Source organism: Oncorhynchus nerka, unplaced genomic scaffold (genome assembly GCF_034236695.1).
Source record: "Oncorhynchus nerka isolate Pitt River unplaced genomic scaffold, Oner_Uvic_2.0 unplaced_scaffold_13___fragment_8___debris, whole genome shotgun sequence".
In the NCBI taxonomy this organism is placed as follows: Eukaryota; Metazoa; Chordata; class Actinopteri; order Salmoniformes; family Salmonidae; genus Oncorhynchus; species Oncorhynchus nerka.
This window is the reverse complement of record NW_027040341.1, coordinates 139,404-155,410: the sequence shown is the minus strand read 5'-3', so window position 1 is coordinate 155,410 and position 16,007 is coordinate 139,404. Positions and strand designations below refer to the sequence as shown.

At 42.6% G+C, this 16,007-nt stretch overlaps 1 protein-coding gene across 1 annotated transcript in view; it reads right to left on the bottom strand.

The window, feature by feature from the left end:
- Positions 1 to 16,007, bottom strand: part of b3glcta (beta 3-glucosyltransferase a) — a gene marked incomplete at its 5' end in the record, with an annotated part of 78,143 nt that overhangs the window by 27,172 nt on the left and 34,964 nt on the right. Inside the window, 4 exons of the mRNA XM_065016544.1 lie at positions 5,138 to 5,201; positions 7,215 to 7,351; positions 9,217 to 9,328; positions 10,404 to 10,480. Of these exons, the coding sequence (XP_064872616.1) occupies positions 5,138 to 5,201; positions 7,215 to 7,351; positions 9,217 to 9,328; positions 10,404 to 10,480 (390 nt within the window). The remainder of the gene's footprint in view (positions 1 to 5,137; positions 5,202 to 7,214; positions 7,352 to 9,216; positions 9,329 to 10,403; positions 10,481 to 16,007) is intronic.

The window sequence follows — 16,007 nt, the reverse complement described above, 5'->3', positions numbered from 1 at the left end:
GCCAACGAGAACATACAGGTCGCAGTGGTGGGTAGTATATGAGGCTTTGGTGACAAAACAGATGGCAATGTGATAGACTGCATCCAATTTGTTGAGTAGGGTGTTGGAGGCTATTTTGTAAATGACATCGCCAAAGTCGAGGATCGGTACGATGGTCAGTTTTACTAGGGTATGTTTGGCAGCATGAGTAAAGGATGCTTTGTTGAGAAATAGGAAGCCAATTCTTGATTTAATTTTGGATTGGAGATGCTTAATGTGAGTCTGGAAGGAGAGTTTACAGTCTAACCAGACACCTAGGTATTTGTAGTTGTCCACATATTCTAAGTCAGAGCCGTCCAGAGTAGTGATGCTGGACGGGCGGGCAGGTGCGGGCAGTGATCGGTTGAAGAGCATGCATTTAGTTTTACTTGCATTTAAGAGCATGGAGGCCATGGAAGGAGAGTTGTATGGCATTGAAGCTTGTCTGGAGGTTAGTTAACACAGGGTCAACGAAGGGCCAGAAGTATACAGAATGGTGTCGTCTGCGTAGAGGTGGATCAGAGAATCACCAGCAGCAAGAGCGACATCATTGATGTATACAGAGAAAAGAGTCGGCCCAAGAATTGAACCCTGTGGTACCCCCATAGAGACTGCCAGAGAAGTAGTTGGCCCTCCAATTTCACACACTGCACTCTATCAGAGAAGTAGTTGGTAAACCAGCCTTGGTTTCTCAAATGAGAGGCAGTTGAGTCTGCTAATAAGAATGTGGTGATTGACAGAGTCGAAAGCCTTGGCCAGGTCGATGAATATGGCTGCACAGTAATGTCTCGTCGATGGCGGTTATGAAATGTATTTAGGACCTTGAGCATGGCTTACAACAAGAGCAAACATTTAGCTACCAAAATAAAAGTGTATTTCAAGCTCAATGCCAACATTTATACCAAGTCATTATCTGCTGTTAGCTAGCTACTGTTTAGGAAGGCTAGCCTTTCAAGAAAGCTAAAGTTAGCTAAGCTTGATGCCAATTCTGTTTTTGAAATTAAAGATAAATGACGTACTCTGAATAGTTTTCTTTTCATGGAGTAATGGTTACTAACCCCACTGTAGCGACTGTGTTGGTATCACAATCTGGGGTGTTAACTATGTTTCTATACAAGCGTTAATTGACATGGTAGTAGCCCGATAGTATTGCTGAAAAGTTTTGAAAAAACTGACCCCTCTGACACTGTACGTTAAATTGTGACGTGTCATGACGTGACGTACTGCAAGCATTATGCAACTCATTCTGTGTCAGACAGCCTCTTTCCACCAGGTGTAGCGCTTCTCTCGCAGTTTAAAAACAAGAAAGGGACAGGGTAAGGGGGATACCTAGTCAATTGTACAACTGAATGCATTCATTTTTTTTGCGGCATCATGACTCTCAAAAGCTGCTGTTTACTTCTGAAGATAACTTTAGCGCCGCCCTAAAAATCTGATTCAAATTCGACACAAACCTTCAAATAGGTATGTAATGACACATTATATACATTCTTAATAGTGTTTTATTTACATTTTAGAGGTGATAAATTGGACAGATCGGGTAAAAAAGAAGCTTTTTCCTCACTTCCCCACCCACCTTTTTTTTTTAAAGACCCGACAGAGCTCATTGCCTTCTTCAATCATGCAGAGACGGGCAGCATTAAGGTCTCGTCATTGATTTTGCTGAAAAGGGGAGAAATTGTGCTTTACCATGGTATTCATATTACAGTTGACCTAAAAGTATTACTTTTTTGGGGCGCTAAAATAAGGTAAATTGTACGGAATAGTGCGATGTACAAAAGTGCGTTAGTTTCCGCTAACATTAGTTCACTAATGCTTAACAAGTTGTCATGGCAGATTATTTAGTCAACGGTAAATGTGCGATTTGTACCAACTTTACAATAAGTCTCAAAGAAACGTAGCTAATTAAAATTAAGAAATTATACATATAGCACACAAAAGCTATTTTTAAACAATAATAAAATAATATCTCTCAATAACATGAACTAGCATAACTACAAATAATGTATGAATAAAAAAACTAACATACTGTTAATATTAATTAAGCCTTTACTAACATGAAACTGTCCCAACAGACCATTTTATAAATGAATAGTTTAGATGCTGGGACTTAAGGTTATATATTAACTAACATGAAATATCAGCTTTATAAATCATTTATTCATGCATTTTTGATGGCTTAGTAAACATACATACAAATAATTAATGTTTCGAAGATATATTAATTAATGATTTATTCTGCTTAACTAATGCATTAACTAATGTTAATATATCCTTATTGTAAAGTGTTATTCCCTGTCTTTCATATCTGAGGCTGTATCCATGAGGCAGAGAAATGTGACAGGCAATGTGAGTCCAGACAGTTGGAAGAAAAACCCAGCCGAGAGAAGGAGTGAGAGAGTGGAGGGAGAGAGAAAGTCATACAGTGAGTGCTATTCTATTTCTCCCCTGAATGAAGGACGGAAGATGCTCTGAGATGAGGCAAAAAAAAAAAGAAAGAAGGAAGAAGAGAAAGAAAGGTTTAAGTTACAAGACCAGAATGTCCCTCAGACAACAATGTGACAGCCAGCTGGGCTTAAGGAAGAGGTAGCTGGAAACTGCTTCTAATGGGCTATTGTCGGATGTAATGAGTTTGTGACACCAGGTTATATTTAAATTATAGCATCTACTAGGCTTAAGACAATGTTCGTGTATAGAATCTCCTGTCAACAACAGCAGGAAAGGACAGGGGACAGCAGAGAAGGATAATAAAAGTTGAAGAATGTGTAGTGTCATAAACTCGATATTCATCCAATTGGCGACAGATTTTCATGAGAACATTCTAGAATTTGCATAAAGAACCACACCAGTGGTGTGTTTCCACCAAATGGACTTGTTGCAGGCAAAAACCATGGCGTGATGATATAGTGTGCACACAATGTACACTGAACAAAAATATAAATGCAACATGTAAATTGTTGGTCCCATGTTTCCTGAGCTGAAATAAAAGATCCCAGAAACCTTCCATACGCACAAAAGCTTATTTCTCTCAAATGTTGCACACCCATTTGTTTATATCCCTGTCAATGAGCATTTCTCCTTTGCCAAAATAATTCATCCACCTGACAGGTGTGGCATTTCAAGAAGCTGATTAAACAGCATGGTCATTACACAGGTGCATCTTGTGCTGGGGACAAAAAAAGGCCACTCAAATGTGCAGTTTTATCACACAACACAAATGTCTCAAGTTTTGAGGGAGCATGCAATTGGTATGCTGACGGCAGGAATGTCCACCAGAGATGTTGTCAGAGAATGGCAATTTGAATACACAGAGATACCGTGACAAGATCCTGAGGCCAATTGTTGTGCCATTCATCCGCCGTCATCCCCTCAAGTTTCCGCATGATAATGCACAGCTCCAAGTCACAAGGATCTGTACACAATTCCTGGAAGCTGAAAATGTCCCAGTTCTTCCATGGCCTGCATACTCCACAGATATGTCACCCATTGAGCATGTTTGGGATATTCTGGCTCGACGTGTACAGCAGCGTGTTCCAGCTCCTGCGAATATCCAGCAACTTTGCACAGCCATTGATGAGGAGTGGAACAACATTCCACAGGTGTCACGACTTCCACCGAAGGTGGCTCCTCTTCCTGTTCGGGCGGCGCTCGGCGGTCGTCGTCACCGGTCTACTAGCTGCTGTTGGTTAATGTTCACCGGTTTCTTGTTTGGGGTTTGTTTCAGGGTTATTTAAGCCTTCCATGCCCGCCTGCGTTTGTGCGGGCTTGTTCTCTGTTGTGTTTGTGGATGGTTGTGTTTTGTTATTTTTCGGAATGTTTGGTGTCCTGATTGGGGTCGGTCATTATTTTCGCCTGTTGTTTTTGGCGTGACCTTACTTACCGGAATAAATAAGGTTTTCCCTAAACCTCTGCTCTCTGTGCCCGACTCCGCACCCACCACTCCTAGCTACGTGACAACAGGCCACAAACAACAGCCTGATCAACTCTATGCGAAGGAAATGTGTCTCGCTGCATGTGGGAAATGGTGGTCACACCAGATACTGACTGCTTTTCTGATCCACGCCCCTACCTTTTTTTAAGGTATATGTGACCAACAGATGCATCTCTGTATTCTCAGTCATGTGAAATCCATAGATTAGGGCCTAATTAATTTATTACAATTGACTGATCTCCTTTTAGGAACTGCTACTAAGTAAAATCTTTGAAATGGTTGCATGTTGCGTTTATATTTTTGTTCAGTATACTTTTACCACTTAAATCTTCATGTACTGAATACAAATCTAAAGTTCAATGTGTTTCCATCGCATTTTCAACTGTACCGATAGTTTTGTCACAAAAACTAAATAGTAAATGTGCATACTCTGGTCTTGGCATCTGCACTCTAGCCAACAGCTCTCAGATACAGTGCCGGAAGGCTAGTCTACATGATGACATTATTATGGATAAGAGCAAGGATATTTGTATTTGTCAAATACCAGTCAAGCATCATGTCACCAGAATAAGACCCTCAATATTTTTTGGGCAAGAGCATCATGATCACTGTGCCGCTTTCACCACCCTGTGAAGTTCATCGTAACTTATTTCATCTGTAGCCTAATAGACTGAATGGTTTCCTGATTCGTAGTGGGAGGACCACACACCATATCATTGCGTGACTTCAAGTTTATCTCAATAGGCTATTTATATCAATATTTGCGCATAAAGGCGTTTCCACCACCATTGCACACATAATTCATCTTAGACACAAAAAGATCCTACCATGTTGAATGAAAAAATTATTTGTCTGCATTTATCAAATTGTACCGAAACGTCCTGTTTCCATCAGAGCTGTCATGATTAGTTTTATACGGTACGACTTTAAGTGCATATAAAACTGTGGATAGAAACGTGGTTAGTGACACACATTTTGATCCGATAACAACATCTGCTTTACTCCATGCCATCATAAACTGTAGCCAAAATATTAAACTAATCATTTCAATTACTCTTTAATTAAAAGCATTTTCATTAGAACCAAGCATTTCGCTACACCCGCAATAACATCTGCTAAATATGGGTATGTGACCAATAACATTTTATTTGAACTCATAACAATAATGCGGTCGTATATACATCTTACCTCATGCTTCAGATCGATAGTGAAGTCAGACTTGAGTGGATCATCTCTCACTTTGTTTGCGAGCCTGGAACATCAAATCACTGTCTATTAGAATGTGCAGTTAGAATTGAATAAAATATGATTATTTTCCCTAGACCACTAGGAATGTAACAATGATTGATGATATAATGAAAAAAACATTATATTGTCCAGCAGAGAACATCATTGCTGATATGTGGTTGCTATTCAGATTTCTAAAGACCACTAGGGAAGAAACATGATCTATGTTAGCAGTGAATACTATAGGTCAGGTATTCCTAAACTATACCCCCCAGGGGTATGCGCAATGCCGTCGGGGGTACGCCAAATAAAAATGTGATTCACGTAAAAAAATATATTACAACACCTACTATTTGAAGGGTTTTTCTTTATTTTTACTATTTTCTACATTGTTGAATATTAGTGAAGACATCAAACCTATGAAATAACACATATGGAATCATGTAATAACCAAAAAAGTGTTAACAAATCTAAATATATTTTATATTTGAGATTCTGCAAATAGCCACCCTTTGCCTTGATGACAGCTTTGCACACTCTTGGCATTCTCTCAACCAGCTTCACCTGGAATGCTTTTCCAACAGTCTTGAAGGAGTTCCCACATACGCTGAGCATTTATTGACTGATTTTCCTTCACTCTGCAGTCCAACTCATACCAAAACATCTCAATTTGGTTGTGGAGGCCAGGTCATCTGATGCAGCACTCAATCACTCTCCTTCTTGATAAAATAGCAATTACTCAGCATGGAGGTGTGTTAAGTTATTGTCCTGTTGAAAAACAAATGATAGTTTCACTAAGCCCAAACCAGACAGGATGGCGTATCACTGCAGAATGCTGTTTTAGTCATGCTGGTTAAGTGTGCCTTGAATTCTAAATAAATCACTGACAGTGTCACCAGCAAAGCACCCCCACACCATAACACCTCTTCCTCCATGCTTCACGGTGGGAACCACACATGCAGAGATCATCCGTTCAGCCAAACCGCGTCTCACAAAGACACTGCGGTTGGAACAAAAAATCTCCAATTTGGACTCATCAGACGAAAGGACCAATTTCCACCGGTCTAATGTTCACTGCTGGTGTTTCTTGGCTCAAGCAAGTCTCTTCTTCTTATGGTGTCCTTTAGTAGTGGTTTCTTTGCAGCAATTCGACCATGAAGGCCTGATTCACACAGTCTCCTATGAACAGGTGATGTTGAGATGTGTCTGTTACTTGAACTCTGTGAAGCATTTATTTGGGCTGCAATTTCTGAGGTGCAGTTAACTCTAATGAACTTATCCTCTGCAGCAGAGGTAACTCTGGGTCTTCCATTCCTGTGGCGGTCCTCATGAGAGCCAGTTTCATCATAGCCCTTGATGGTTTTTGTGACTGCACTTGAAAAACCTTTAAAAGTTCTTTACATTTTCCAGATTGACTGACCTTCATGTCTTAAAGTAATGGACTGTCATTTCTCTTTGCTTATTTGAGCTGTTCTTGGCATAATATGGACTTGGTCTTTTACCAGATAGTGCTATCTTCTGTATACCCCCCTACCTTGTCACAACACAACTGATTGGCTCAAACGCATTGACAAGGAAAGAAATTCCAAGGTAGGGTTAAAGGATGGTAGAGGGAGACTAGTGTTTAAAGGAGGGTAGATGGAGCGTAGGGTTAGAGGGTAGATGGAGACTAGGGTTCAACGCTGCCATCTGTAATTCAAACAACAACAAAATGGCCACCGCCACTTTTTGGTAAACAGCTGAGAGATGTGCCTGAAGAAATGTAATCACTCTCTCATGTATAGTTCTAACTATGTTTTAAAGCTATGACGTGTTTGTTTTCAATTGACATTGTTTACAAACAATGGAGTAAAACAAGCTTATATTTTGGGTTCTGATTGGACAAGACAGTTGAATGAGGCATTCATTAAGTTAAGTTAACCATATAATTAATTTAGAAGTCGAAAAATGTATGTACAAATCACAGATTGCAACTATAAAGAAAGGTAGATGGAGACAACAAAAGTTAAAGGAAGTTAGATATAGATTAGGACCTGACCTGTCAAGCAGGGGGATGCTAAGGGCCCAGGCAGCAGAGAAGTCTGGGTATTTAAAGATGGAGGGGTTCTCTGCAAAGGCGTAGTGGTGGATGATGGTCGACTCCTCGTCATGGAGAGGTTTACCCAGGAACCACTCCTGAGGGATGGATGTGACATCATCAGCATCATGATGACATAGCTGGTAACGCACCACACATCTGGGCTGTATTCATTGAGATTAAGGATTATAAATGTTGCAGAAATAAATGTAAAGAAAGAGCAAGCTTTATTCCCAATTCGACATGACAGGCAAATGTACGTATGTCTTTGTTAAAAAAACTACTGCTTCCATGCATACACTTCTTTTAATCTGATAAACGGAAGCATACAGTATCTCTGAGGGGACTCTACCAGTTATATTAGTAGTAGTTGTTTTTAAAGTACCCAAAACTATTTTCAGACTTTATTTGACCATGGTAAAGATGGTCCCTGCGTTAATACTGAATCGAATTCACCCAAAATTGAAGTCACACATACAGTGTGTATACAAAGTGAGTCATAAGACCACCTACATCCTCTCCTCATCCCTGATACAGTGCTCGGAGCTCAGCACTGTGTGTACCCCGCACAATGACACCCTCTGTATATAGCCTGTATATAGCCTCATTATTTTAATTTTATTGTGTTCATTTTTTTGTCTTTTTTTAAAACTATTGTTTATTTAGTACATTTTTTCTTAAAACTGCATTGTTGGTCAAGGGCTTGTCAGTAAGCATTTCAGGGTAAGGTCCACACCTGTTTTATTTGTCGCATGTGACAAACTACAATTGGATTTGATTTGTGTGATGAGATAATAATGAATTCTATTTCCCACTTGGAATTGGGATCCCTTACAGGTTCCAGGCTGTCCCGGCTAGCAGATGGAAGGTTCACTTAATTATTATGCATCGTTTTTCAGAGTGAGAATAACTTGGACCTCGGTTCTCTGTTAAGGTCTGGTGTACCACCGGGAGGTGGAATTAGTTTGACGGTGTCGGGATGTACTAATCAGGATGGCCGTTGGATGATTTTTGTCTCTTTCCCATGCTTTGGTTTAATGCCTGTTTCAACTGTCGAGGCTTATCAAAACACAAATCATTCACCCATAAATCTTAGCAACAAAAACATAATTTGTGAATTCCCAAGATTACACATTTTATGTTTGACAGTAGGAGAGTAATTTGAAACTCTTATAAAACCTACACAAATTATTGATGGTAACAAACTCCAGAAAGATTAAGCATTCACTTTGCTGCATTCAATAGGATGTTACTTTGAAAAAAATGAGGCAACACTATCAACTGTCGTTATCTGGTTATTCAAAAAAAAAAAAAGATATTAACTCAATAACACTGTGGAGGACAAAACCTGTTCTATTGGCCTTCTGTTTGTGGTTTAAAACAAGTCGCTAATCAACCGGCAACACCTGGATCCTGAACCTCAGGGAGAGAGCAGCTCTGGAGACGAGCTCGGAGTAAAATTGTTAATATCCCCTTAATAAGACACAAAACAAAACCCTCCCTGCATCTGTGCTGCTGCTAAAAAACAATCATAACATCATTATTATCAATGGGCCTCCGGTGAGCCGGGCGGCTAAAGCTGCTCATACTGTGTTTGTAAAAGTGTCCATCGATAATCCCAGACTCTAGTCCCTGCTGTTGGCTAGGGTCTGAGTTTACGAGACTAGGTCCACCCCACTGACTCTATTACAGCAGCTGAGACAGACGGCTAGTGCTCAGTCATTGGCCAAGGAGAAGTGATGTACTGTGATTAAGGTACCAAGTAAAGGTAATTTGGGCCAAAATGTTAGTATGAGATCCATTAGACACTCTGTGGCACATACAAGAATGCCAGTGTACTGGAGTTTATTTTTCTAAACAAAGGTCTAAAGAGTGAGAGAGAGATAGACAGACACACACACACACAGATTGGTCATTAAGTGGAGATATAATTATTACAATCCTAAATCTGTGGATCACTTACTTTTCTCCTGTCAAACTTCCTGAGGGCCTGGAGCAGCTTGGTCACCTTGACGTTAGTTTCCTCTTCCAGAAACACCAACCAGGATGAGTTCTTCCCAAACAACGAGGAGAGGCTAAGGAGGCAGAAACATCGTCATGGTCGCCAGACCTTTACACAGATTATTGAACCAGTGGATACATTCATGATATGAACTATTTGTTTTGATCTTGTAGCAAAAGGCTAGCCTGGTCCCAGATCTGTTTGTGCGCTTGCCTACTCCATCATTGTTGTCATTGTTTGGCATGAAAATTCAATAAGGAGTTAGCAAGAGAGCCAAAACAGACTGGCACCCAGGCTAGCAAAAGGCCGAACAGGGCATAAGGTGACAGCTATAGGTAACTATCATATGGTAGGTAATCCTGTTATACAATAGGAGAAACAGTCATTCAAACTAATTAACGATTGTGTTTAGACCTTGCAGTATATCATGCTGCACAAAGTAAATAAAACTGTCATAGAACCTCAAATATTGTTACAATGTTATTTGCGAAAATTTTTAGTAAAGTTAGCAATTATTTCCCCCTCTTTTTTACCTGACCCTATCAGATGGAGACAGCCATACGCTTTTCAACAACGGATTTGATAAAAATGTCAGTTAAATGACAACCAATGTAATTTGCTAAGAAAGCCTCATATTGCAGAGGCCATTTGACAAACATTTGAATGCTGAAAGAGACGAGTAGATCAGGAATAGGTGTACCTCTCGATGGTCAGCGCGTGAAGCTGCACACAGCGTGCAATTTAAAATAGGCTACTGATATTGCCTGGGGTTATTCGGCATGCAAAATGACTTGCAGATCAATGACTGTCAACATAATTACATTCTTAGTTTGACACTGAAGGAGAGGACACAGTTGTCACAAAATATGATCGGTATTTTCAGAAGGTAAAAATAAAGTAATTTGAGCCAAAAAAAAAAAAAGAGCAGCCGAATCGTAAAGTTTGAATAGATTTTCTGACTGATAGATGCTACATTTGGATCGGTTTGGGATCCCGCAGGCCTTGCACTCATATCTTAAACATTTGAACCGGGGACCAATGCCTACCGGTGAATCGTTATGTCCCTAACTGTACTGTATGGAATTACAAGATGGAAGTCTTTGTGGATGTTGCTGCTCTTTTGAAAGCTGACAGGCCCGAGCACTTACTAAGGCAGCAGAGGAAGGATGCTCCAGTCTCCCTCATTGTCTGTCAGACTGTGGAGGAGCAGGACTGGAGGGGGTGTCTGAAAAGAAAAAACGGTGTTTAAGTCAAGCCAGACAGGGAAACCCTTGTTACTGTACAGCAGTGGGACCTCTGGAAGTCTTTACTTTACAGCAGTAACATAAAGACGTATTTAAGAGTGACCAAGGGAGTCTTTACAGAAGTAACCCAAGGAAGTCATTTCTTTAGAGTAACTAACAAAGTATTTACTTTAACGCTAAGAGGTAGTCAATTTAGAGCAGAGTAACCAAAGAAGTCGTTTGTTTACAGCAGGAGGAAGGACAACCTAAGGAACCTTTGGAAGGACAGTCCTCAAAGATTCTGGTATTAGTTAGAGACAGCAGAGACACATGAGACACACGGTATCATCCATTACGATAAGTAGCATATATAGAAAAATGTGAATTTTGAAATGAAATAAAGTTAGCTAATATGGGTGATTGTTTATTGGACAATTGATGGCTACAATCATCAAACTACTAGTAGTAGTTTAAAGGATCATGTTAGAAAACGGTGGAGCACATTAATGCTATGAACTTATCGCTCTTTTTATCGCATCAATTCAGGCAATTTATCACAATATGGATTTTTGTCCATATCACCCAGCTTTACTAAGTACCTATACAATGGCTATTCTAAAACAAACAAACTGTGTGTAGCCTAATGGTACTGCCCTATGCACTGCTCGAAAAATTGCTTTTGGAGATGAAAACACAAACTTGGTTTCAATCAAACCTTCTCTGATTCTGAGTTGAAGGGCATGTGAGGTAATCAGTAGTGGCCTGAGGTAGTCTCACACAGAGAGGAAAACAAGGGTTCATGACTTCATCCACTCCAAACAGCAGACTGGAGACCAAGGGGGACCATGCTGCTCACAGACAGACAGCCTCTCTCCAGATTGATTTAAATACTCATGCTACTCAACAGCAATGTCCCACAAACACCTACCATCCCACCATCATAGTACTGGACTGTAACTCATTAACCCTAGTCTGTGTCCAGTGTGTTAGCCATATTAGTCAGCCGGGGGTTTGCCAGCAGCTCAGTCAAGCCCCATATACACACCAACAACATAACGAGGCTCATAATGGTATGTTCACCCATCTAAACTTGACTTTCAACTCACCTTAGGTAGTAAGAAATAAGTCAGTTCAAACACCAGGCAGGCGGCAAGGACAAAAAGCCATGGCTTTACGCGACTTCTAAAAAAAAACGATTGCCAGATTTGAGTGGCATGAGGAAGCAGAGTTTTGGTGATGGCCACTGTGTGTGTGCAGACTCATAATCAGCAGCAGACTATTTGCATTGAACCCCCCCTTTGTTTTTACACTGTTGCTACTCACTGTTTATTATCTATGCATAGTCACTTTACCCCTACCTACATGTACAAATTACCTCAATTAACTCAACTAACCTGTGCACCCGCACATTGACTCAGTACCGGTACCCCCTGTATATAGCCTTGTTATTGTTATTTTATAGTGTTTCTTTTTTTTAAACTTTTTTTTTTTTAAACTGCATCGTTGGCTAAGGGTTTTTGTAAGTAAGCATTTCACGGGAAGGTCTCTACACCTGTTGTATTTGGTGCATGTGACAAATTATTTTATTTTATTTGAGCAGGAGAGAGAGATGGAGAGAGACAGAGACAGAGCATGATGTGGTTGTGGAGAGTGTGGACATGGAGTAGAGCAGAGGAATGGGAGGCTGATTGAGAGGTGACTCATGGTCAAAGAGACACAGCCATCACAGAGACACAGTATGCTTTAATCGGAGTAGACTAGGTGGGGTGTGTGTGGCAAGGGTGGGGGAGCTTGGTCCCAAGACTCCAAAACAGCCACAGCCTCCTTACTCATACAAATCTAACTTTATTTGCCACATGCGCCGAATACAAAGTGTAGATATTACCGTGAAATGCTTACTTACAAGCCCTTAACCAACAGTGCAGTTCAAGAAGAAGAAAATATTTACCAAGTAGGCTAAAATTAGAAGTAATAATAAAAAGTAACACAATAAGAATAACGAGGCTATATACAGGGGGCACCGGTACCGAGTCAGAGTGCAGGGGTACAGGCTAGCTGAGGTATTCTGTACATGTAGGTGGGGGCGAAGTGACTATGCATAGGTAACAAACTAACAGCGAGTAGCAGCAGTGTACAAGAGGGGGAAAGGTAGCGGGGGGGGGGGGGCTTTCCTATGGGCTTTCCTCTGACAACGCCTCCTGGATGGCAGGAAGCTTGGCCCCAGTGATGTACTGTGCCCTCTGTAGCGCCTTACGGTCAGATGCAGAGCAGTTGCCATACGAGGTGGTGATGCAACCGGTCAGGATGCTCACGATGGAGCAGCTGTAGAACCTTTTGAGGATCTGGGGGCCCATGTCAAATCTTTTCAGTCTCATGAGGTGGAATAGGTTTTGTTGTGCCCTCTTCACATTTAACATTTACATTTAAGTCATTTAGCAGACGCTCTTATCCAGAGCGACTTACAAATTGGTGCATTCACCTTATGACCTCCAGTGGAACAGTAGTGCATCTAAATCTTTTCAGGGGGAAGGGGGGTGAGAGGGATTACTTTATCCTATCCTAGGTATTCCTTAAAGAGGTGGGGTTTCAGGTGTCTCCGGAAGGTGGTGATTGACTCCGCTGTCCTGGCGTCGTGAGGGAGTTTGTTCCACCATTGGGGGGCCAGAGCAGCGAACAGTTTTGACTGGGCTGAGCGGGAACTGTACTTCCTCAGTGGTAGGGAGGCGAGCAGGCCAGAGGTGGATGAACGCAGTGCCCTTGTTTGGGTGTAGGGCCTGATCAGAGCCTGGAGGTACTGAGGTGCCGTTCCCCTCACAGCTCCGTAGGCAAGCACCATGGTCTTGTAGCGGATGCGAGCTTCAACTGGAAGCCAGTGGAGGGAGCGGAGGAGCGGGGTGACGTGAGAGAACTTGGGAAGGTTGAACACCAGACGGGCTGCGGCGCGTTCTGGATGAGTTGTAGGGGTTTAATGGCACAGGCAGGGAGCCCAGCCAACAGCGAGTTGCAGTAATCCAGACGGGAGATGACAAGTGCCTGGATTAGGACCTGCGCCGCTTCCTGTGTGAGGCAGGGTCGTACTCTGCGGATGTTGTAGAGCATGAACCTACAGGAACGGGCCACCGCCTTGATGTTAGTTGAGAACGACAGGGTGTTGTCCAGGATCACGCCAAGGTTCTTAGCGCTCTGGGAGGAGGACACAATGGAGTTGTCAACCGTGATGGCGAGATCATGGAACGGGCAGTCCTTCCCCGGGAGGAAGAGCAGCTCCGTCTTGCCGAGGTTCAGCTTGAGGTGGTGATCCGTCATCCACACGGATATGTCTGCCAGACATGCAGAGATGCGATTCGCCACCTGGTCATCAGAAGGGGGAAAGGAGAAGATTAATTGTGTGTCGTCTGCATATCAATGATAGGAGAGACCATGTGAGGTTATGACAGAGCCAAGTGACTCACGACTGTCTTGGTACATTTGGACCATGATAGTTCGTTGGTGATGTGGACACCAAGGAACTTGAAACTCCCGACCCATTCCACTACAACCCCGTTGATGTTAATGGGGGCCTGTTCGGACTACCTTTTCCTGTAGTCCACGATCAGCTCCTTTGTCTTGCTCACATTGAGGGAAAGGTTGTTGTCCTGGTACCACACTGCCAGTTCTCTGACCTCCTCCCTATAGGCCGTCTCATTGTTGTCGGTGATCATGCCTATCACTGTTGTGTCGTCAGCAAACTTAATGATGGTGTTGGAGTCGTGGTTGGCCACGCATTCGTGGGTGAACAGGGAGTACAGGAAGGAAGGGACTAAGCACACACCCCTGAGGGGCCCCAGTGTTCAGGATCAGCGTGGCAGATGTATTGTTGCCGACTCTTACCACCTGGGGGCGGCCCGTCAGGAAGTCCAGGATCCAGTTGCAGAGGGAGGTGTTTAGTCCCAGAATCCTTAGCTTAGTGATGAGCTTCGTGGGCACTATGGTGTTGAACGCTGAGCTGTAGTCGATGAACAGCATTCTCACATAGGTGTTCCCTTTGTCCAGGTAAGAAAGGGCGGTGTGGAGTGCGATTGAGAATGTGTCTTCTGTGGATCTGTTGGGGCGGTATGCGAATTGGAGTGGGTCTATGGTGTCCGGGAGGATGCTGTTGATGTGAGCCATGACCAGCCTTTCGAAGCACTTCATGGCTACCGACGTGAGTGCCATGGGGCGGTAATCATTTAGGCAGGTTAACTTCACTTCCTTGGGCACAGGGACTATGGTGGTCTGCTTGAAACATGTAGGTATTACAGACTGTCAGGGAGAGGTTGAAAATGTCAGTGAAGACACTTGACAGTTGGTCCGCGCATGCTTTGAGTACACGTCCTGGTAATCCATCTGGCTCAGCAGCTTTGTGAATGTTGACCTGTTTAAAGGCTTTGTTCACATTGGCTACCGAGAGCATTATCACACAGTCATCCAGAACAGCTGGTGCTCTCGTGCATGCTTCAGTGTTGCTTTCTTCGAAGCGAACATAAAAGGCATTTAGCTTGTCTGGTAGGCACGCGTCACTGGGCAGCTCGCGTCTGGGTTTCCCTTTGTAGTCCGTAATAGTTTTCAAGCCCTGCCACATCTGAAGAGGGTCAGGGCCGGTGTAGTAGGATTCAATCTTAATCCTGTATTGATGATTTGCTTGTTTGATGGTTCGTCTGAGGGCATAGCGGGATATCTTATAAGCGTCGGATACCGCTCCTTGAAAGTGGCAGCTCTAGCCTTTATCTTGATGCAGATGTTTCCTGTAATCTATGGCTTCTGGTTGGGATATGTACGTACAGTCACTGTGGGGACGACATCGTCGATGCACTTATTGATGAAGCCAATGACTGAGGTGGTGTATTCCTCAATGCCATTGGATGACTCCCGGAAGATTTTCCAGTCTGTGCTAGCATAACAGTTCTGTAGTGTAGCATCCGCCTCATCTAACCAGTTCCGTATGGAGCGAGTCACTGGTACTTCCTACTTTAGTTTTTGCTCGTAAGCAGAAATCAGGAGGATAGAACTGTGGTCAGATTTTCCCAATGGAGGGCGGGGGAGAGCTTTGTATGCATCTCTGTGTGTGGAGTAAATGTGGTCTTGGAGTTTTTTCCCCCTGGTTGCACATGTGACATGCTGGTAAAAATTTGGTAAAACTGATATAAGTTTTTCTGCATTAAAGTCCCCGGCCACTAGGAGCGCCACTTCTGGGTGAGCATTTTCTTCTTTGCTTATGGCCTTACAGGTTCGGTTGAGAGGTCTTAGTGTCAGCTTTGCTTTGTGGTGGTAAATAGACGGCTACGAATAATACAAATGAGAACTCTCTTGGTAGATGGTGTCGTCTACAACTTATCATAAGGTACTCTTCATCAGGCGACCAATACCTTGAGACTTCTTAAATATTAGACATCAGGCACCAGCTGTTATTGACAAAAAGACACACACCCCCACCCCTCATCTTACCAGAGGTAGCGTCTCTGTTCTGCCGGTGCATAGAAAATCCCGCCAGCTCTAGATTGTCTGTTTCCT